We start from the raw sequence: 22,686 nt of genomic DNA on the forward strand, positions 1-22,686 counted from the left end.
CCCTGCTGGGAAAAACATAATAGACAATACCAGAGGTCATGATGTCATGTCCATTTATTGTGTGGTAAATTGGTAATGGAATTAGTGTGAGAGACTTAACAACATCAAACCATAATTTAATCTTATTTAATTTTTCCATATTATGTACTTTTGAATCTATTAAATCTCAAATAGCTCTTTATTCCCTACATATTGCACTACTTTGGCCAGTGACTTGTAGCTTAATCACGGAAATAGTGCACTAAATGTTAAACAAGGATTATATGTCATAAAAAAATGGTTAAAATGGTTTAACATTAGACATGTAATAAATGAATGAATAATTCAAATAAATTCAAATAAAATTCAAAGCTCTTACAATCGCCTACAAGGTGATGACAGAACAGGCTCCTTCCTACCTGCACTCGCTCCTGAAGGCTTACGCTACCTCCCGGCCGCTGCGCTCCTCCAATGAACGTCGCCTCGCTTTACCAAACAAACATTCACACAAAGCAATCCAGACTGTTCTCATACAGAGTTCCCCAATGGTGGAACAAACTACCTTCCACTACCAGATCAGGAGAATCTCTCACTATCTTTAATAAACTCCTGAAGACAGAGCTCTTCAAAGAGCACTTACTCTCTTAACACCTCTAACACACTAACTACTTCTAACCTCATTTCCTTCTTCCTCTCCTTCACTCCTCTATCCTATTACTCCCCTTTGACCTCCTTTTATCCCTATCCAAAGATGTTTTACCTTTAAACTTATTTTACATTGTACTTGACTATTGTAAGTCGCTTTGGACAAAAGCGTCTGCCAAATGTAATGTAATGTAATGTAATGTAATGTAATGTAATGTAATGTAAAGTGTTTGAGTTATGGACACCTTAATTTGTGACCTACGTAGTGCACTATATAGTGTGCAGAGAGGTATCTGAGATGCAGATACATCTCATATTATCAAAATAGTATATTGGCCCCTTAGATTTGAGTATGACACTCTTTTTAATACAGTAAATACAATATTTTCTACATATTTGGTGGTTATTATAATGTTACTACCTTTCCCTTTAGAGTTTTCTTCCAATAAAATACATTACTGTAAACATTTTTGTGCACCCCAGTTTGAAAAACATCTTGTAATGTGGTTGAATCTTAAATATGCTATTTTCCTGAACATTATTTGGCAGATTTTATGTTTGATTCAGACATTTCTTTTGTAAAATAAACAGTAATTGTGCATTAAAATATGAATATATCTCTGTAGAGGAAGTGATTTCTATAGACTTACAACATAAACTATGCACTTTAGATATATAGATAAATATATAGATATTTTGTTATGAATATGAAGAATGTGTTATTTCACTATAATAAGGGAACATGTAAAAGTGAGGGAGGTGATGCTGTGATCCACAGTGTGGAGGAAGGGGATGTGAGGGTGGAAATTGTTCTTGGATGAGGTAATGATGAGGTATGTGTCTGAACATAGCTGTGTGCTGGTGGATCAGTATACAGTAACCGTACCCTTACTTTCACTATAGTACAGTTGTTTTAGATCATTTAATTGAGTTAGATTGTGATACAGTACCCATGCTTTCACTATAGTACAGTTTCTGCTCTTTTGATTGAGTTAGATTGTAATAGAGTAACCCCAATTTCACTATAGTACATTTCATTTGTGCTTTATTTGAGTTAGATTGTGAAACAGTACTTATATTGTCCCTAAAGTAGTTTCTCCTTTTTTATTTGAGTTAGATTGTAATACAGTAACCATATTTTAACTATAGTACAGTGTCTCCTGCTTTAATTGAGTTAGATTGTGATACACTAACCATAATTTCACTATAGTAAATTTGGTTCTGCTTTATTTGAGTTAGATTGTAACACAGTATCCATACTTCAACTATAGTACAGTGTCTCCTCTTTTAAATGAGTTAGAATTTGATACAGGGCTCATAATGTTACTATAGTACATTTGATTCTGCTTTCTTTGAATTAGATTGTAATACTGTAACCATACTTCAACTACAGCGTTTCCTCTCTTTTAATTGAGTTAGATGGTAATACAGTACTCATGCTTTTACTATAGGATATTTTTCTTTTTTAATTGAGTTAGATTGTAACACAGTTCCCATACTTTCACTATAGTACAGTTTCTGCTCTTTTGATTGAGATAGATTTGTAATACAGTAACCCCAATTTCACTATAGTACATTTCATTTGTGCTTTATTTGAGTTAGATTGTGAAACAGTACTTATATTGTCCCTAAAGTAGTTTCTCCTTTTTTATTTGAGTTAGATTGTAATACAGTAACCATATTCCAACTATAGTACAGTGTCTCCTGCTTTAATTGAGTTAGATTGTGATACACTAACCATAATTTCACTATAGTACATTTGGTTCTGCTTTATTTGAGTTAGATTGTAACACAGTACCCATACTTTAACTATAGTACAGTGTCTCCTCTTTTAAATGAGTTAGAATTTGATACAGTGCTCATAATGTTACTATAGTACATTTATTTCTGCTTTCTTTGAATTAGATTGTAATACTGTAACCATACTTCAACTACAGCGTTTCCTCTCTTTTAATTGAGTTAGATGGTAATACAGTACTCATGCTTTTACTATAGGATATTTTTCTTTTTTAATTGAGTTAGATTGTAACACAGTTCCCATACTTTCACTATAGTACAGTTTCTGCTCTTTTGATTGAGATAGATTTGTAATACAGTAACCCCAATTTCACTATAGTACATTTCATTTGTGCTTTATTTGAGTTAGATTGTGAAACAGTACTTATATTGTCCCTAAAGTAGTTTCTCCTTTTTTATTTGAGTTAGATTGTAATACAGTAACCATATTCCAACTATAGTACAGTGTCTCCTGCTTTAATTGAGTTAGATTGTGATACACTAACCATAATTTCACTATAGTACATTTGGTTCTGCTTTATTTGAGTTAGATTGTAACACAGTACCCATACTTTAACTATAGTACAGTGTCTCCTCTTTTAAATGAGTTAGAATTTGATACAGTGCTCATAATGTTACTATAGAACATTTATTTCTGCTTTCTTTGAATTAGATTGTAATACTGTAACCATACTTCAACTACAGCGTTTCCTCTCTTTTAATTGAGTTAGATGGTAATACAGTACTCATGCTTTTACTATAGGATATTTTTCTTTTTTAATTGAGTTAGATTGTAACACAGTTCCCATACTTTCACTATAGTACAGTTTCTGCTCTTTTGATTGAGATAGATTTGTAATACAGTAACCCCAATTTCACTATAGTACATTTCATTTGTGCTTTATTTGAGTTAGATTGTGATGCAGTACTTATAATGTCTCTAAAATAGTTTCTCCTTTTTTAATTGAGTTAGATTGTAATACATTAACCATATTTCAACTATAGTACAGTGTCTCCTGTTTTTTAATTGAGTTAGATTGTGATACACTAAGCATAATTTCACTATAGTACATTTGGTTCTGCTTTATTTGAGTTAGATTGTAACACAGTATCCATACTTCAACTATAGTACAGTGTCTCCTCTTTTTAATGAGTTAGAATTTGATACAGGGCTCATAATGTTACTATAGTACATTTGATTCTGCTTTCTTTGAATTAGGTTGTAATACTGTAACCATACTTCAACTACAGCGTTTCCTCTCTTTTAATTGAGTTAGATGGTAATACAGTACTCATGCTTTTACTATAGGATATTTTTCTTTTTTAATTGAGTTAGATTGTAACACAGTTCCCATACTTTCACTATAGTACAGTTTCTGCTCTTTTGATTGAGATAGATTTGTAATACAGTAACCCCAATTTCACTATAGTACATTTCATTTGTGCTTTATTTGAGTTAGATTGTGAAACAGTACTTATATTGTCCCTAAAGTAGTTTCTCCTTTTTTATTTGAGTTAGATTGTAATACAGTAACCATATTCCAACTATAGTACAGTGTCTCCTGCTTTAATTGAGTTAGATTGTGATACACTAACCATAATTTCACTATAGTACATTTGGTTCTGCTTTATTTGAGTTAGATTGTAACACAGTACCCATACTTTAACTATAGTACAGTGTCTCCTCTTTTAAATGAGTTAGAATTTGATACAGTGCTCATAATGTTACTATAGAACATTTATTTCTGCTTTCTTTGAATTAGATTGTAATACTGTAACCATACTTCAACTACAGCGTTTCCTCTCTTTTAATTGAGTTAGATGGTAATACAGTACTCATGCTTTTACTATAGGATATTTTTCTTTTTTAATTGAGTTAGATTGTAACACAGTTCCCATACTTTCACTATAGTACAGTTTCTGCTCTTTTGATTGAGATAGATTTGTAATACAGTAACCCCAATTTCACTATAGTACATTTCATTTGTGCTTTATTTGAGTTAGATTGTGATGCAGTACTTATAATGTCTCTAAAATAGTTTCTCCTTTTTTAATTGAGTTAGATTGTAATACATTAACCATATTTTAACTATAGTACAGTGTCTCCTGTTTTTTAATTGAGTTAGATTGTGATACACTAAGCATAATTTCACTATAGTACATTTGGTTCTGCTTTATTTGAGTTAGATTGTAACACAGTATCCATACTTCAACTATAGTACAGTGTCTCCTCTTTTTAATGAGTTAGAATTTGATACAGGGCTCATAATGTTACTATAGTACATTTGATTCTGCTTTCTTTGAATTAGGTTGTAATACTGTAACCATACTTCAAATATAGTGTTTCCTCTCTTTTAATTGAGTTAGATGGTAATACAGTACTCATGCTTTTACTATAGTATATTTTCCTTTTTTAATTGAGTTAGATTGTAACACAGTTCCCATGCTTTCACTACAGTACAGTTTCTGCTCTTTTGATTGAGTTAGATTTGTAATACAGTAACCACAATGTCACTATAGTAGATTTTATTTGTGCTTTATTTGAGTTAGATTGTGATACGGTACTCATACTGTCTCTAAAATAGTTTCTCCTTTTTTTATTGAGTTAGATTGTAATACAGTAACCATACTTCAACTAGAGTTCAGTGTCTCCTGTTTTAATTGAGTTAGATTGTGATAATATAACCATAATTTCACTATAGTACATTTGTTTCTGCTTTATTTGAGTTAGATTGAAACATAATATCCATACTTCAACTATAGTACAGTGTCTCCTTTTTTTAATTGAGTTAGACTGTAATACAGTACCCATACTTCAACTATAGTACGGTGTCTGCTCTTTTCATTGAGTTAGATTGTGATACAGTACTCACAATTTTACTATAGTACACTTGTTTTTGCTTTATTTGAGTTAGATTGTAATACTGTAACCATTCTTCAACTATAGTACAGTGTCTCCTCTTTTAATTGAGTTAGATACTTCAACTATAGTGCAGTCCCCATACTGTCACTAAAGTACAGTTTCTACTCTTTTAATTGAGTTAGACTGTGATACAGTACTCATATATTTCCTATAGTATATTTAATTGTTTTTTTGTATTTATTCATCTTTATTTGAGTTAGATTAATAGTGATAAACCATTTCTGGGTGTGTTGAAACGTCACAGCGTGTATCAGTGGTTCTGGACTGTTTTCTAATGTTCATTAATCACTCCTCCGCTTTCTAATCAGGCTGGGAGTGGACGGCTGAGAGAAAGCAGACTTATCTCTGCAGTTCAAAGTTTAGGCCGTGAGATTTCTTGGCTGCTTTAGACGCTCCCTTTCCAAACAATTCAGGAGTTTACAAGATTCAGCTCAACATCCTCATTCCTCACATAGAAAAGAAGCACTTAAATATATATTTAAATATATATATATATATATACAGTTATACATATACAGAACCAGTCAAAAGTGTGGACACACATTCTCATTCAATGTTTCTGTCCTACATAGTAAATGAATACTGAAGTGATCCAGACTATAAAGGGACACATAAGGAATCATGTAGAAACTTAAAAGTGTTAAACAAACCAAAATACTCTGTGAAGAAGCTTTTAGGTGCTCTTATCTGGGGAGCTGTTAACTTGTGGTTTCATATCCTTTACAATAGAGGAAACTCTTGCACTTACTTTCCTGGGGCGGTCCTGATGAGAGCCAGTTTCATCAAAACGTTTTTGATGGTCTTTATGACTGCACTTGAGGATACTTTCCAAGTTCTTGAAATTTTTCGAATTGACTGACCTTCATTTATTAAAGTAATTACACTGCCTGGCCACAAAAATCTCCACCTGGATGTAAGTAAGTAAATGATGTGGGGTTGGTTGATGCTGCAGTTGGTCTGCAGGTTTAGGTTCAGCAACAGTATGTGCTGAAAGAATGAGGTCAGCTGACTACCTGAATGTACTGAATATAGATGTCACGCCTGGCCCTGTTTCCTGTCTGTCCTCGTGCCTGTGTTGTCCCACGTGACCCGTGCCCCTGTGTTCTGTCAGTGTTTTTCCACTCACCTATGTCCATTTGTAGCTCCGCCCCTCATTAGTCTGTCCCCAGGTGTTACCTGTTCTCCTTCCCGCCTTGTGTGTATATTTAAGCATCTCAGTCATTAGTGTTTCTGTCGGTTCTTGTGCGTTTATACGTCTGTCACGGCTGTGTTAAATCCTGTCTGTCTGTTAGTCTCCTGTTTGGTCTGTTTCGGTTTGATTTATGTTTTTGGTTTCTGTTCTTCAATAAATGATACTTGCGTTAGCGTCCGCTCTCCTCGTCCAGTCCTTCACACAGCGTTACAATAGACCAGGTTATTCCATCAATGGATTTATTCTTCCCTGATTGCATGGACATATTCCAAGATGACAATGTCAGGATTAATATGTCAGGATTTAATATGAGTGAATGGAGGAGCTTCTGAGCTCTGAGTTTCCCCTTCTGAAGTCTCCATTGCTCCACCAATCGCTTGCGTTCAGTAAAACTGAGCCAGATCCTCTTTTAGAGGCTGTACGTGTGACGTAAGTATGTAAAGACGTGTGACGTGGCCAGAAGAAGAGAAGAAGCGACCCAACACCCCAGTTTTTAGAATGAGTATATTATGCTTAGCAGGGATGTTGGTTCCAGCACACTGCTACCATTAAACACAGTTTAGAGACAAAATAATACGGACTGCCACTTAAAATGAATAATAGTTATTGATTAAAGGGTCCCAGTATCTGTAGGTGCTTTCCTTGTGTTGTGTATCTGTGAGAAGTTCAGCAGAGGTGGAGATGGTGGAGGTGGGCTGGTCTGTTGGTTATTTCACACATTCCACTCTCCATTGTTTACATCAGGAAGGCCGTGCTGCTGTCAGGGCTACACTGGCACTGGAGAGGAAACACACACACACACACACACTGCTAAGCAATGGGATGGAAAAAGTGAGTATCTCAGAGCGAAGTGCTCTCTCTCATCCACAGCCCTTATCTTCTCTCAGACTGAAAGACCTGAGCAGATCTCAGTTCAGCTTCATTAGTGTAGATCTTCTGGATCTGATGCTGATCATCTCCCGTATTTGTTCTCGCTGTTCTCGCTCAGCCGTGCTATCTCTCCTGTGTTCGTAGTGTGGACTCCTGATCCCAGCTCACCTGGTCACCAGGGCAACCCTTAGATAAACCACAGGAGCCTTGATACCTTGGCAATGGAGCTGCGCCAGGAGACGGAAGCTCTGAGGTCCCATAAGGTCGCCTCCCACAGGAGAGCAATAAAAACACGTGAGTAACCGTAAGCACCAGATTACAGTACCCATACATCCAATATAATACAGTTTCTGCTCTTTTAATTGAGTTAGATTGTGATACAGTACCCATGTTTTCCCTATAGCACAGTTTCTGCCCTTTTAATTGAGTTAGATTGTGATACAGTACTCATACTTCCATTGTAGACTGTAGCTCTGGTAGTGTTAATTGTTGAGGTATTAGCTTCCATTATTTTATAGTTACAGTAACCTTGTATCTCCAGTGCAGGATTGAGTACTAATGTGAGTGAGGTTGCCAATACATTTTTTTTGGCCAGCTTATTACATTTAAATCTCCCTGTTCTGTCTTTGCAGGAATCGTCTTTACACCTCTTTACACCGTCCTTATCGTCCTCTACCTGCTGTCTTCTTCAGAGGGACGAACACAGGGATGCGAGTGTCCCACAGCCACCGTTCTGGACCAGTTTCCCTCCAGTCTTCCCAGCAACACCTGCTGTCTGAACTTCACTGGATCTTCTTTATTTAACGTGTCTTGGACTGCTTTAGCTTCTTTGGAAAGCCTTGAGATTTTGGATCTTTCCTTGTGTAATCTGACTCATATTGATGATGAAACTGCAGCGGGTCTTGCTTTTCCTTCATTGCGAGAGCTGTACTTGAGTCAGAACCAGCTTAAATCAGTGCCTAGAACCTTTCTAGCTGATGCTGAGAGTTTGGAAGTGCTGGATTTGGGAAGGAATCTCCTGCAGGACCTTCCAGTAGACTTCCTGCTCAACTCGAGCTCAAGTCTTCGCGTCTTGCTTCTGGGTGGAAACAGACTTCAGTTTATTCCAAGTTCTGTCTTTAAGGATTCGCTCCAGCGGCTGGATTTGGCGGGAAACCTTTGGAACTGCACCTGTGCTTTGGTGGAGGAGCTCCAGCAGGTCCAGTTTGGCAACTCCACCATTGTAGAGGACACTGTGCGTAATCTGACCTGTGCTTCACCATTGAAACTGGCAGGAAGGGCAGTTTGGTCAATTCAGGCTAAAAACGTTTGTCCGCTAGAACCCACCAGTCTCAGTGCCCTGTTTATAATCCTCCCACTTTTTCTCCTCGTCATCCTGTTGCTCTGCTGGTGCTGCGGCAAAAAGGAGAACAAAAAAAAAGACTCCTCAACCATCAGGTCCTGCAAGAAGGACACCCACCTGAGCAGAAATGGGCGCTGGGCTCAGGACAAGCCGCCGTTCGGAGAGAAAGCTGCAGCCGATAGTGCTAAAGACGCTATGCTAAAGAACCAGCTGATGCTCCGCCCGTCCTCAGCTCTGCTGGGCAGCACCAGGGACATCTACGAAGAAGTGGAGGTCAAACTCGGGTCCGTGGACTCTCTGGGGCCTCCACCCTCGACCTCGTCCGCAGATGGAGCGGTGGGAAAAGAGGAGCACAAGGAAAAGGAGGGAGAAGACAGTAAGCAGGACCTGGAGACGGTCAGCGTGACCGAAGTGATGAAAGACTCAGCAGACCGAGAGAAGGCCTACATGACCCAGTCCACCAAATACTACAGCCTGGTTCCAGGACTGGAGATCGAGGATTCGGATCACGGAGAGTACGAGAGCGTGGACCTGTCCTGATGCTACGCTCTGTGTTTACATTACAACACGTCTTATTGCTAAGTTTTAATCTTTATGCCTTTATTGACATTTAAAAAACTTGTAAATTGTTTCACACTGGTTGATGAGCACAAAGAGAATTCCAGGTCAGGAAAGTCGCTGACTGCTTGAAAAAACACTCCTGAAGAACCTAAAGAACTTTATCTTTCAGTGTATTTGAATGTAATAATGTTTTAACCCTTGTGTGGTGTTCATATTTTTGTTACTCGTTTACTTTGTTACTTGTATTTAATTCAGCAAAATTAAGCAATTTTACATTAAAATGCTTTACACATGCTTGCTTCACCTAAATTGCAAGCAATATAAACAGCTTACATGGTTAATATTTGCCCTTTACCTTTCTTATGTTAAATTTCTTTTAAAAAGTGCTACTCTTTTTTATTAGTGTTTTAATAAAATGTAAAAGAAAATGAATTAAACTCAAGATATGAGTAGAAAATTTGTTTAGTTTCAAATTTACAAATGAAGCAATGTTTATTAGCCCTTGGCCAAACATACTGTTAGAAAACATTTTTTTTAGTGTCATTTGATGAAAAATGAAAACGGGTCCCACAGACCCGAACACCACACAAGGGTTAATATGAAACATGAAATATTTTTTTTTCACAATTATACTGGTGTGTGTATACTATCAAACTATGTAAAAAACAACAACAACAAGAAACTCTATATACAGTACCAGTCCAAAGTTTGGACACACCCTAAAATTCAGCACATACATTTTGTAATTATTTTAAATGTTCTGCATGGTAGATTAATACTAAAGTCATCCAAACTATGAAGAAAAACAGATGGAACAATGGAATTATTGAGTTAACAAACAGTGTGTTAAACAAACCGGCATATGTTTTATATTTCGGTTATTGCTCCGATTAGACAGCTTTGCACATCTTGTACATCATTTTCTCAGTCAGTTTTATGAGGTAGAGTCTCCTAGAATTCAGGCTTTCAGTTAACAGCTGTGCTGAACTCATCAAGAGTTAATTACTTGAATTTCTTGTCTCTTAATAAAGTGTTTGAGAGCATCAGTTAAAGTAAAGTAGTGAAGAGGGAGAGTTACAGGTATACAGTGAATAGTGAATATTTATAGAGTAATGTTCTAATCCAGATTATGAGAAGCAACAACTACTCAACTAAGTATAGAAAAAATTTTTTTTTAGAAATGAGGTCAGTCAATTAAAAAAAAGGTCATGAACCACCAAAAATGTTATGATGATGAAACTGGCTCTCATCAGGACCGCCCCAGGAAAGGAAGAGCAAGAGTTTCTTCTGTTGTACAAGAGAAGTTCATCAGAGTTACCAGCCCTAGAAACCACAAGTTAACAGCTCCCCAAATAAGAGCATCTAAATGCACTTTTGCCTAAAATGCATATTTTGGTTTGTTTAACACTTTTAAGTTACTACATGATTCCTTATGTGTTCCTTCATAGTCTGAATCACTTTACTATTAAATTATGTAGGAAAATAAAAAAATAAAAAACACAAATAAGAAGGTGTGTCCAAACGTTGACTATTATATATAAATACAGCTCTGCCTGGTGCCATGGAGGTGTTTGAGATGTTTGAGTGATTGTTAGAGTGTTTAAACACCTCAGTGTCTTTGCTGGAACCAACCAGAAATATGCTCCTTATTTTTGAATTCACATTTAGAGACAACAGAGTTTGTAATTACAACAGATGCTTATTTAATGCTGGCTTTGATTCTCAAAAACAAAAAGCTGTGGGGTAAGACTCCTTTTTACCTCTATGACGTCATTCACCTTTAAGAGCTCTGGATAAAAGCCTCTGATAAATGCTGTAAATATTAATGTTTTGGATTTGTTAGTTTTTTTTTTTAAATAAAGGACTGTGAGACTAACCCCGGTGATCATAGCTGTTCAGACCTGTGTGTTACTCATGGCTGTAATACTGTGTGTCATTGGGTGTGATCAGTGGGTGGGGCCAGAGAAGAGGCATGTTGTAGATAAGCTCAGCAGATTAATAAGAGTTGGTTGTTAGGCCGAGCCTGTGCTGTGGTTGATGCTGATTATTCTACTGTTTTTAGTCCATTTAGATTTGGTTTCACACTGCACTTTAGTGACTGAGCGAACTCAGAATACCTTTACTGTATTCTGTCATCTTTTTCTATGTGGGCGGAGCTTCTTTACACTTTACATTGATTGGTTTGTAGAATGTTATCAGCTCGCTGCATTGCCTTTCCAGGTGTTGTGCTGCATTCTGCTTCCTGAAGATAAAGAACACTTTTTATCTTCAGACTAGCACATGCTTCCTCTGATACATGTGAAGTCAGACACCGCTTCTTTTCGAGCTGCTGCTGATGCAGCATTGCTGAGCAGCATCACAGCGCGCTTAGAGGAAAGCGCAGCAACTCGGTTCAGATACATCAGCTCACAGACGCACTGTGCTGTGGACATCACTCTAGGAGTGATGTGGGGAGAGAGCGCCATCTACCCACCAATTTTGCTCCCTCTGAGAGCCGGAAGCTTGATGGCAAAGCTGCATGAGCGGGATTCGAACCTGCGACCTCCTGCTCAGAGTGGCAGCGCTTTAGACGACTGGACCACTCAGCGCCAACGGAAAAGGTTTTGACTGGTAGTGTACTTACTCTAAATTAAGAGCAGTATATCAGTGTATCAGGCTAGGTGAGTTACAGCTTAGAATGGGCCCAAAATATCCAGTCCGACCTGGCCTGCCTCATACACTGGCATGTGTATATATATACACCTTTGTGTTAAAACAGAGCTTTTAAAAACATTTTTGGAATGTTTGAATGAGCGAAATATGATTACAATAAAGTTAATTAACATTGCAACACTGAAGAAGACATGTTATTTAAGAAAAGTGTTTATTAACAACAGATCTCCGAAAGATTTCATATATAATACAAGAATATAAATTACTTTTTAAACAAACAAACCTTTTTGTGTATTAAGCTCGGTTTCTAGCAGAGAATCTATACTCTAAAGCAGGGGTCACCAACATGGTGCCCGCGGGCACCAGGTAGCCCGCAAGGACCTTATGAGTAGCCCGCAGGCCTGGTCTAAAAATAGCATTTTTGTTGCTATTCTTTTTTTTTTTTAAATCACAGTTGCATTGATGTAATTTTAGATTATATTACATTAATATTAGCTTAGAGATAGCCTATAGTTTATATATTATTATACAATATAATGTAATATAATATGTAATATTATATTAAAATATAATATAAAATGTAAACACTTGCAGAGATTTATAATAATAGTGTTACCTATTGATATCTGTGTCTTCACATAGATGAATGTCATTAATTATTAATAATAACATATAATTAAAGGTAAATTGAGAAAATTTGTAATTTCACGAGTGTGTATCAAACTGGTAGCCCTTCGCATTAATTGGTACCCAAGAAGTAGCTCTCAGGTTCAAAAAGGTTGGTGACCCCTGCTCTAAAGTAAGTGAAGGTGCATACAGGCCTAAAACATGCCCGCGCTAGTCCTGCACCAGTCAAATCAGCAGCCTGTCTGGATAACATCTCACTGTTTCATCAAACCGGAAAATCAGGGGAAGCGTAGCTGGCTGATTTGAATAAAAAGCGTGAAGGAAGGTTCCAGAGAACAGAAGAACATGCTTATTTATTGAAATTGAGATATTTTACTACAAATACATATCATATTTATATTTTAATATTTTGTTTAGGAGATATATAAATATATATAAACAGGCAGGTCTTAAAGTTAATGTGTTGAAGGAGGAAAAAAGCACAAGAATTTGAAACCCAAAAAATAAACTGTAATGTTCTTTGACTCATGTAAACAATATTTTTCTCACAGTCGCTTTAACCCCACCCCCTTTCTGTGGGGTACTATGTGTTCTATTTGTTCTTACTCCACAACAGGAAGTGAAGTGTTTGATTACCGTTTTCATGTAAAGAGCTTCTTTACCCACCCTCCTGTGCCAACATCAGCTACTGGATCCAGTTCAATCTGTATACAGACCAGAGTCTTTCTCAGAGCTTAGAAATAAAACATTTGTCTTATCCAGACATTAGTTCTAACTGGTGGACTCACAGGGGGGACAACCGCCTCCCCTGGAACATACACAGTTAAAAAGTGATGCTGAAGTCCAAAAAAGACCATCTAGAGTGTCTCACTTATTGGGGGTTGCACAGAAAGCTCTTCATAACAGCACACTACTACTGGAAGAGCAGAAGGACACCCATAAATAGCAGTCATTAGGACACACTATCAAAATGTCTTGATCTGGAAGCATATCAGTGTAATCTAAACTATATTCATAGATACTTGTCTTGACTTTGCAGGCAAATGAAATTGAGTGACATTCCATTCTTAATCCATAGTGTTTCTAAGGCTGTTAGCCCTCTATTAAGAGCTAAAACGGCTTCAAATATTCTGGGAAGACTTTCCACAAGGTTTAGGAGTGTGTTTATAGGAATTTTGACCATTCTAACAAAAGTGCATTTGTGAGGTCAAACACTCACTGGCTCACTGTTTCTATTCTAATTAATCCCAGAGGTATCAGGGCAGTTGAGTTCTTATACAGGAGTTGGACAATGAAACTGAAACACCTGCTTTTACAGCACAATAATTTATTGTGGTGACGGACAGTTCTGGTGGAAACAGGAGAGTTGAGGTGCACATTGAATTCTGTCGTGATTTGATCAGCCGTGGTTTTATGTTTTTTGGATACAATCCGGGTTAGCACCCGAACATCCCTTTCAGACAGCTTCCTCTGACAGCGTCCACAGTTAATCCTGTTGGATTTAGTTGGTCCTTCTTGGTGGTATGCTGACATTACCCTGGATACCGTGGCTCTTGATGCATCACAAAGACTTGCTGTCTTGGTCACAGATACGCCAGTAAGACGTGCACAAACAGTTTGTCATCTTTTGAACTCTGGTAGGTCACCCATAATGTTAAAGTGTGCATTGCAATATTTTGAGTAAAACTGTGCTCTTACCCTGCTAATTGAACCTTCACACTCTGTTCTTACTGGTGCAATGTGCAACTAATGAAGATTGGCCACCAGACTGCTCCAATTTAGCCAAATGACAGGTGTTTCAGTTTCATTGTCCAACCCCTGTATGTTTCATCCCAAAACACTGTACATGAAGTTTGGAAATATAGCGTATTGCAAGAATGGGCACCCAAGTGGGCACTCAATCACTTTTTTTTCCCCCACAAGACTGGCAGCCAACAGGGCACTTCATAAATTATTTGCAACCCTAGAGGGCACTTTAGCCACTCTTTATCAACCACGGTGGTCCCAAAGAGGGGCAGTTTCCCCCCCCTGCCTCTCCCTGAGTCCATTGGTGCCTACCAAACCCATAGCAGCCACCTGAAACACCTTAGCAACCAGTGGTGAACTCTGTGAGGCTGTTTGAAGGCTTTCTCTCTTTGTGTTGTACGGTACAGTCCTGGCCCGGCTCTGACCCGGTTGATTCTCTCAGCGTCTGTAATCTCTCAGCTGCTCTGATTTCAGTCTGCGTTGGAGTGTGTAATTATAGCGTAGGGTTTCAGAGGCCCATTAGAGCCACGGCTGGTTCTACCTGGTCTGGCTGGACAGCGTGGGCCTGTAAATGAGGGTTTTCACTCGGCTGTTTGGGTGGTGGCTTCTACATTCTGCAGGATTACTCCCACACACTCTCACTTTCTCTCTCTCTTATTCTGTTTCACACAAACACTTTCCCTTAGTTACACTCACTGATTTTATACCAACAGAACAGTTAGAATGAGTTTATCCTAAAAAATATTAATAATAATTATTATTTATTTACTCATTTTCAAAAGAATAGGGTTGCAAAGTTATTTAAGAAGGAAGATATAAGTTACCAGGAACAATAATTGATTTAAAATCTTGGCTGATATGAGTCTTCTTGAGATGGCAGGTGTATTGGACAAGCATAGTGAGATTCACATTATGGTAAAAAATGGAAAGGAGAGATATAATGGTACATTATATTATAATCCACTGAAGGAACTGCGTACACAATACATATTCTATGGATACAATACAGTGTATCCATAGAATAAACAGGAAATCTGGAAATATGTATAACACAACTTTTATCAAACATCCCCCCCTTGACTAAAACTAAGAAAAAAGCAGAAAATATCAAGGCAAAATTCAGTGTAACAGGGCAGTTAACCAGAGACTGTAAAAAAAGATGGACGCCGTGTCGCCGTTCACATTCATTCAATGAAAATGAAGCCAAAATCTTCCTCCATGTTGGCGATCCTGAAACCCGAGTCTGTAGAGCGCAGTAGAGACCAGAGGAGGGAGAAAGACTGTGGAGAGACAGCCTACTCATTTAAATAACCCCGCCCCTGAGGGCTGCCTCGAGGTCACAGGCTTTAGAGTGGAGCTGACGGTCTGTTATTGGTCCCGCCCATAACCAGCCCTTTTACAATAACCACACCTGTTTTGAATAGAGCTGAATAACGCTTTTAAAAACGAATTCTTTGGGGATATAAAATTTGACGATATAAGCAGAGGTTACACTAGCTGCTGCGTTTAAATAATGAAGGTAGAATTACAGTATATTAGAAAAAAAACGTGATTGAAATTTGTTTGTTTTGCCATTGAAACCTATGGGGATGGGTGGGGTTACACAGCTTTCTGAAACCGAACAGCAGGGGGCGCCCGACCTGTGGTGGCTTCACTTTTGAGAGACGATGCTCTGTCCAGCTATACACAGTTTATGCTGTCAACAATCAAATTAGAACACCCATTTGGCAACGAATACATTAAATATATAACATACACTGAAAATTTAACTCACAAACTTCCAGCTGCTGATACCCATCTCTGACCAACGCTCACACCATAATAAAAAAAACACCTAGCAACACTATTTCCACCACCTAGCAACACCATAGAAACTTCTTGGAACACCTTAGCAACCATCTATGATACCACAAGAGGGTTCACCATAGTTAGAGCGGTAGTAACAGCCTAACAAAAACCTGGACGCCTTCTATTCAGTAATCAATCTTTCTTATCTGTAAGAGATGCTCATATTTAGTTAAAATTTATATGACAATTAAGATTTTAAATATGGTTTATATTCATAGTTGCCATTGATGAACTATGATTAAATTTTAGTAATTACACTTAATAGATCGTAATTATGTAAATATTCAGTAATTTGTCTTATAATAATAACTAGTCAGTAATGTTGATAATCAGTCATTAATGTTAATATGCAGTAATTGATAATCAATGTTAATAATCAGTAATTAATAATAATATTCAGGAATGGTGTTAATATGGATTGCTTTAATACTCAGTAATTGATCTTAATGTGCAGTATTTAGTCGTATTAATTATATAATCAGTCAATAATGTTGATAATCATTAATTAATGGTGATGTGCAGTGCTAAGCCTTAATATTATATATAGAAATTAATTTTAATTAATGCTAATCAGTTTTGATAATTAGCCAATAATGTTGTTAATCAGTAATAAATGTGAATATTTATTATTTAGCCTTGATATTAAGTATTAAATGATAATATTCACTAATTAATTATACTATTTAGTAACTAATGTTAATATTTAGTAATTTTAGTACATTTAGTAATGTATTTCTTAATTTTTATTTTAAACTATTACTAATATGTGTAATAAATCTCTCTCTCTCTCTCTCTCTCTCTCTCTCTCTGTCTTCTGCTTCCCTCTAGAGGCGAACTTCGAACACATCAGCAAAACACTGAGAAAACGACGCTATAGACACAGCCATAACATTAAAACCACTGCCAGCTAAAATGAATAACACTGATGATCTGGATCCAGTTTCGACGTGTTGAAGCAGGAAAAATGGGCAAGAGTACACACTTTTTGACACTTTGAGAACTAAACTGTGACTTTCTAGACAATGACTGGGACAGAACATCTCCAGGCACCACTTTAAAATAAGACTACCTTTATAAAGGGTTTATAAATGGTTTACAACTAGTTTATTAATGGTTACTAATTAGGTTGTAAATGCCTTACAAATCATTAATAATCAGTTAAAACACATATGTAGAAAGCGCTACAATATAGATGGCTGTGGGTTCACTATTTGGCAAACAACAGGTCATTGTTGCCCTTTCTAAACATGTGTTATAACTGATTATTAATAATTTTTAAGGCATTTACAACCTAATTAGTAACCATTAATAAACTAGTTGTAAACCATTTATAAACCCTTTATAAAGGCAGTCTTATTTTAAAGTGGTACCCATCTCCAGAATATCAGGCAGGTCTTAGAACAGGGGTGTCCAAACTTTTTTTGTTGGGGGCCAGAAGGAGAAATATATTGGAAGTCACGGGCCACACTTGGCTTAATATCTTTATCTTTGACAGTGTTGTATAAACTAAGACTTTTTGAATTGATGTTTATTTTTATGATGTCTCTTAATATTAAACTCCCTAATTACGGCAACTTTTAGACTCTTTGGCCTGTTTTTCTGCGCTAGAAATGCGCACTCTCTCCGCTTTTAGACTCTTTGGCCCCGTTTTTCTGCACTAGAAATGCGCACCCTCTCCACTTTTAGACTCTTTGGCCCGTTTTTCTGGGCTAGAAATGCGCACCCTCTCCACTTTTAGACTCTTTGGCCCCGTTTTTCTTCACTAGAAGTGCGCACTCTCTCCACTTTTAGACTCTTTGGCCCGTTTTTCTTCACTAGAAGTGCGCACCCTCTCCGCTTTTAGACTCTTTGGCCCGTTTTTCTGGGCTAGAAATGCGCACCCTCTCCGTTTCAGACTCTTTGGCCCCGTTTTTCTTCACTAGAAGTGCGCACTCTCTCCACTTTTAGACTCTTTGGCCCGTTTTTCTTCACTAGAAGTGCGCACCCTCTCCGCTTTTAGACTCTTTGGCCCGTTTTTCTGGGCTAGAAATGCGCACCCTCTCCACTTTTAGACTCTTTGGCCCCGTTTTTCTTCACTAGAAATGCGCACTCTCTCCGCTTTTAGACTCTTTGGCCCCGTTTTTCTGCACTAGAAATGCGCACCCTCTCCACTTTTAGACTCTTTGGCCCGTTTTTCTGGGCTAGAAATGCGCACCCTCTCCACTTTTAGACTCTTTGGCCCCGTTTTTCTTCACTAGAAGTGCGCACTCTCTCCACTTTTAGACTCTTTGGCCCGTTTTTCTTCACTAGAAGTGCGCACCCTCTCCGCTTTTAGACTCTTTGGCCCGTTTTTCTGGGCTAGAAATGCGCACCCTCTCCGTTTTAGACTCTTTGGCCCTGTTTTTCTGCGCTAAAACTGTGCACCCTCTCCACTTTTAGACTCTTTGGCCCGTTTTTCTGGGCTAGAAATGCGCACCCTCTCCGTTTTAGACTCTTTGGCCCTGTTTTTCTGCGCTAAAACTGTGCACTCTCTCCGCTTTTAGACTCTTTGGCCCGTTTTTCTGCGCTTCAACTTCACTCTCGCCACTTTTAGACTCTTTATCCCGTTTCTGGCACCTAGCATTCAAACTTTGAATCTCACATTATAAAAACCTGCTTAACAGCGGGCCAACTTTCATTCTATTTCTAAAATACCTCGCGGGCCGCTCCAAAAAAGGAAAAAGGCCGCAAATGGCCCACGGGCCGTAGTTTGGACACCCCTGTCTTAGAACCAGTAAATTGGCAACAACAAGGTCATGGGATCAAAGCCTTATTGTTGCTCATTGAGGCTCCATCCACAATTCACAATTTATAGAGCTTGAAGGACCCGCTGTAACATTAGTCTTGATACAAGACACGGTCAGATGTCTTGTGGAGTTCATGCCTCGATGGTCAGTAGCGCTGCAATGATTAGTCCATATAATCGACAATGTTGGTTATTTAAATTTGTCGACGACAAACAGTACTGCATTACACAAAGTACCGGGGACAGAAGCTTAATGGGTAAATGGTTTGCTCAGACAGTTTACAATCAACTTTTCAGCGTTTGTGTCTCTAAAAGTGGCCAAACATAATAAATTACATATTTAATCACTAAATATCAGTACTTTCCACGTTTAAATAACATTCAGATATTTAAATGACATTTAAATCTCATGTTCTGCTGTTTCTATCATTTTAAGTGATGGCAGAAATGATCACTGACTAATCAACTAATCGAAAAAAAAATAATAATCGTCAAATTAGTCGACTACCAAAATAATCATTATTTGCAGCCATAATGATCAGAGCTGTTTTAGTAACAGCTACAACATATTGGGTTTTAATGTTATGGCTGACTGGGATAGGTGTTCTGTCGTGTTTACTGTGCTTTTCTATGGAACAAATTCCTGGAACACACCTGGTAAAGGTAGCTTCATAGTAAAGGTGTGGGTGGATTTATGATTATTCATGATTTATTGCGTAAGTTGTGCAAACCCCTCTCCACCACAAAGCAGAAGTTCTGCAGAGCAAGTGTCCTTCAACATCAATCATATATTCATCATTTCTAAAAATAAAATCTGCCTAAGAGTGCCAGAAAACTTTATTATAGCACACTACACTACCATGCCAAAAGTCAAGGGACAGGAGCATGCAAATCTGTAATCAGATTGATCATGCTGTGTTATCTCAGGGATTGCTCGGCTTGGGAACTCCCACATTGGTAAAAACTGAGGTGTTATCTTGTGAGTGAGGTTGAACACTAGCCAACCAGCCGTCTCATGGTAAAGTCAGGAGAATTATTTTTCAATTGTTGTTATCCACTCCTCCATGGTGACATCACAATGCTGGTGGATGTTAAACACATTACAAGACAGAATAAAACATTTGCAGAATTTTGAGGGATGTAGCAGACAAGTGATATTTGAGACGTGAAATGAAGTTTATAGGATTTACAGAAAGTGTGCAATAATTCTTTAAACTAAATAAGGCAGATGCATAAATTTGGACACACTTGCTGTTTTATTGATTTGAATACATTTAGTACTAATTATTGAAAAAAAAAAAAGTTTGGTAAAGTCATTGACCCTTGACCTACATACACAGGTGATTCCAATCATGAGAAAGGGTTAAGTCGCCAACTGCAAGTTTTTCTCCTCTTTGCATCTTCTCTGAAGAGCGGCAATACGGAAGCCTCAAAACAAAACTCTCAAATAACCTGTGCTGCGGACATCACCCATGGAGTGATGTGGGGAGAGAGCGCCATCTACCCACCCGGAGGGAGAAAGGTTAACTGTGCTCTCTCTGAGCGCCGGCAGCTTGATGACGAAGTTGCATGAGCAGGATTCGAACCTGTGACATCCTGCTCATAGTGGCAGCACTTTAGACTGCTGGACCACTCAACACCCCTGCAACCAACGATTTATAAAGGAAAATCATGAAAATGATTAGGGGTGCCCAAACTTTTTTAATACCACTGTATAAAGACTTCTGTATAAAGGTTCTGCACATTATTGAATCTGTTTAATGCATATACAAATATGGTTCCTTATGAATCCAAAACGGGTTCTTCTCTTTAAAGAAACGTTTATAAAGAGCACAATCCCATAAATCTGCACCATGTTACAGAGTTTATCACTGCAAATTACTCACCCTGACACGGTACAGAGCTTTACACAGCTTCACTACACACACCTCAGCTCTGGTTCCCACACCACAAATCACGGGACGGATGGATGCTGCCATTATACAGAACATATAAAGCAGGACATGAAGGACGAGCTTCCTCTTACTGCTGATTGTCCTGCAGCTCTACAGGTGAGGTGGACCAGAACACCTGCATGACTTTTACATATTCATTTAAAACTAAACTAGCCAATGATCCACTACTATCTACAATCCTCTACTATCTACTCATCAGATTCTCCACAGTTGCTGTATTTATTAATGCTTTATTTTCAGGTTCTGTGAGTTCTGATCATCATGACGGTCTCCTACACGCTGGAGGTGGCTAACGCCAGGTTCGCTGGCTTCACTAAGCTCCTGTTCAGATGGAAGGGCAGCATTTATAAACTGCTGTATAAGGAATTTCTGCTGTTCTGCTTCCTCTACAGCCTCTTCAGTCTTATTTACAGGTAACTCCTCTTATCATATAACAGAGGTCAAATTTAGATACACTTTGCCTCCCTTATGCACAAAAAAAATTTGATATAATAATAATAATAATAATAATAATAATAATAATAATAATAAACTTTATTTATATAGCACCTTTCATACATAAAAATGCAGCTCAAAGTGCTTCACAATAAAATTAAATAAATCAGCAAAATGTAAAAGTATTATAAAACAAATAAAACAGTTAAAAAGTAACAATTTCATAAAATAGTAGGAAATGATTTTTCTGCCTTTTAAAGCTGGTGACACTCGATGCCTGACGATTTTTTTTATTAATTGGTAAAGAGTTCCATATTTTTTATATGTTAATATTAGAGTAGCACTTTACAGATAATATGCTGGGTAATAAGTGGGTAATAATATGGTAATATTATGGTAACAAGTTGTATTTATCCATAAATTAAATATCAATTCCTTCCTTGTTACTGAGTAAAATATTTAAAAAATTGTATCCATGAAGAACTAGAAGTAATAAGTCAGTAATAAATGTGTCAGTACAATGTTTCCATAGTTTAAAAAAAAGTTAATTACACACTTGTTCTAATTTGTTTTTCAGTAACAACAAGAAAATTAGAAAATAATAAATAATAAATAATAAAAAACTTGTTACCATATTATTACCATGTCATTACTTACTTAAGTAACTGATCTATTACCTCTACAAGTACTGATTTATTATTTGGTACCAAATACAAAATGGTATTTTTTAATTAATGTGTAACTACAACTTGTTATCGTAAAATTATTAAATATTTACCCAATTGATAAAAAAGCTATTAGCTCCACAATTACTAATTTATTAATTGATTAATTACAAGTAGGACATTGATATTTAATTTAAGAATAAATGCAAATTATTACCATATTATTGACTGCTTATTTGCAACCTATAAAGTAAAGTGCTTCCAATATTAGTATACAACCTTAATTACAAAAAGTCAGAACACTGGGCTAAAATTAAATTAATTTTACAAAATAATAATATAACACATAGATTACATAGATCAGATGCTGAAAGTGAGACTTTTAAGTTCCCACCAATCAGTGATGGTTTGGAGAGTCATGTCTGTCATCTGCTGGTGTTGATCCACTGTGTTTTATTATCAAGTCTAAAGTCAGTGCAGTTTTGTTTTCCCACAAAATCTTACAGCACTTCATGCTGAACCTCTGCTGAAAACTTTTATGGAGATGCAGATTTTATTTTCCAGCACGATGTAAAAAAGTATCAATTGGTCTTATATAATATTCTAATTTTCTCAGACACTGATTTTTGGATTTTATTGGCTGTAAGCCACAATCATCAACAATAAAAATTAATCATAAATCTGTGTTTAATACATCTATATAATA

General features: G+C 37.1%; 2 protein-coding genes across 3 annotated transcripts in view; both read left to right on the forward strand.

Annotated features, from left to right (window-relative positions):
- The window catches only part of best4 (bestrophin 4), a 30,808-nt gene that overhangs the window by 1,256 nt on the left and 6,866 nt on the right, over positions 1-22,686 (forward strand). The window contains exons 1-2 of one of the 2 annotated variants that reach the window (XM_022669681.2): positions 20,154-20,976; positions 21,121-21,293. In XM_022669681.2, coding sequence (XP_022525402.2) covers positions 21,142-21,293 — 152 coding nt within the window. In that variant the 5' untranslated portion in view covers positions 20,154-20,976; positions 21,121-21,141. Of the gene's footprint in view, positions 1-20,153; positions 20,977-21,120; positions 21,294-22,686 lie in introns of those variants that run through there. The other variant, XM_022669642.2, reaches the window with a different exon arrangement.
- On the forward strand, positions 6,734-11,173 carry si:ch211-106k21.5 (uncharacterized). The gene is made up of 2 exons (XM_007245106.3): positions 6,734-7,679; positions 8,018-11,173. The coding sequence occupies exons 1-2, from the start codon at positions 7,607-7,609 to the stop codon at positions 9,265-9,267; spliced, it is 1,323 nt and encodes a 440-aa protein (XP_007245168.3). The 5' UTR covers positions 6,734-7,606; the 3' UTR covers positions 9,268-11,173.

Source organism: Astyanax mexicanus, chromosome 18 (assembly GCF_023375975.1).
Source record: "Astyanax mexicanus isolate ESR-SI-001 chromosome 18, AstMex3_surface, whole genome shotgun sequence".
NCBI lineage: Eukaryota > Metazoa > Chordata > Actinopteri > Characiformes > Acestrorhamphidae > Astyanax > Astyanax mexicanus.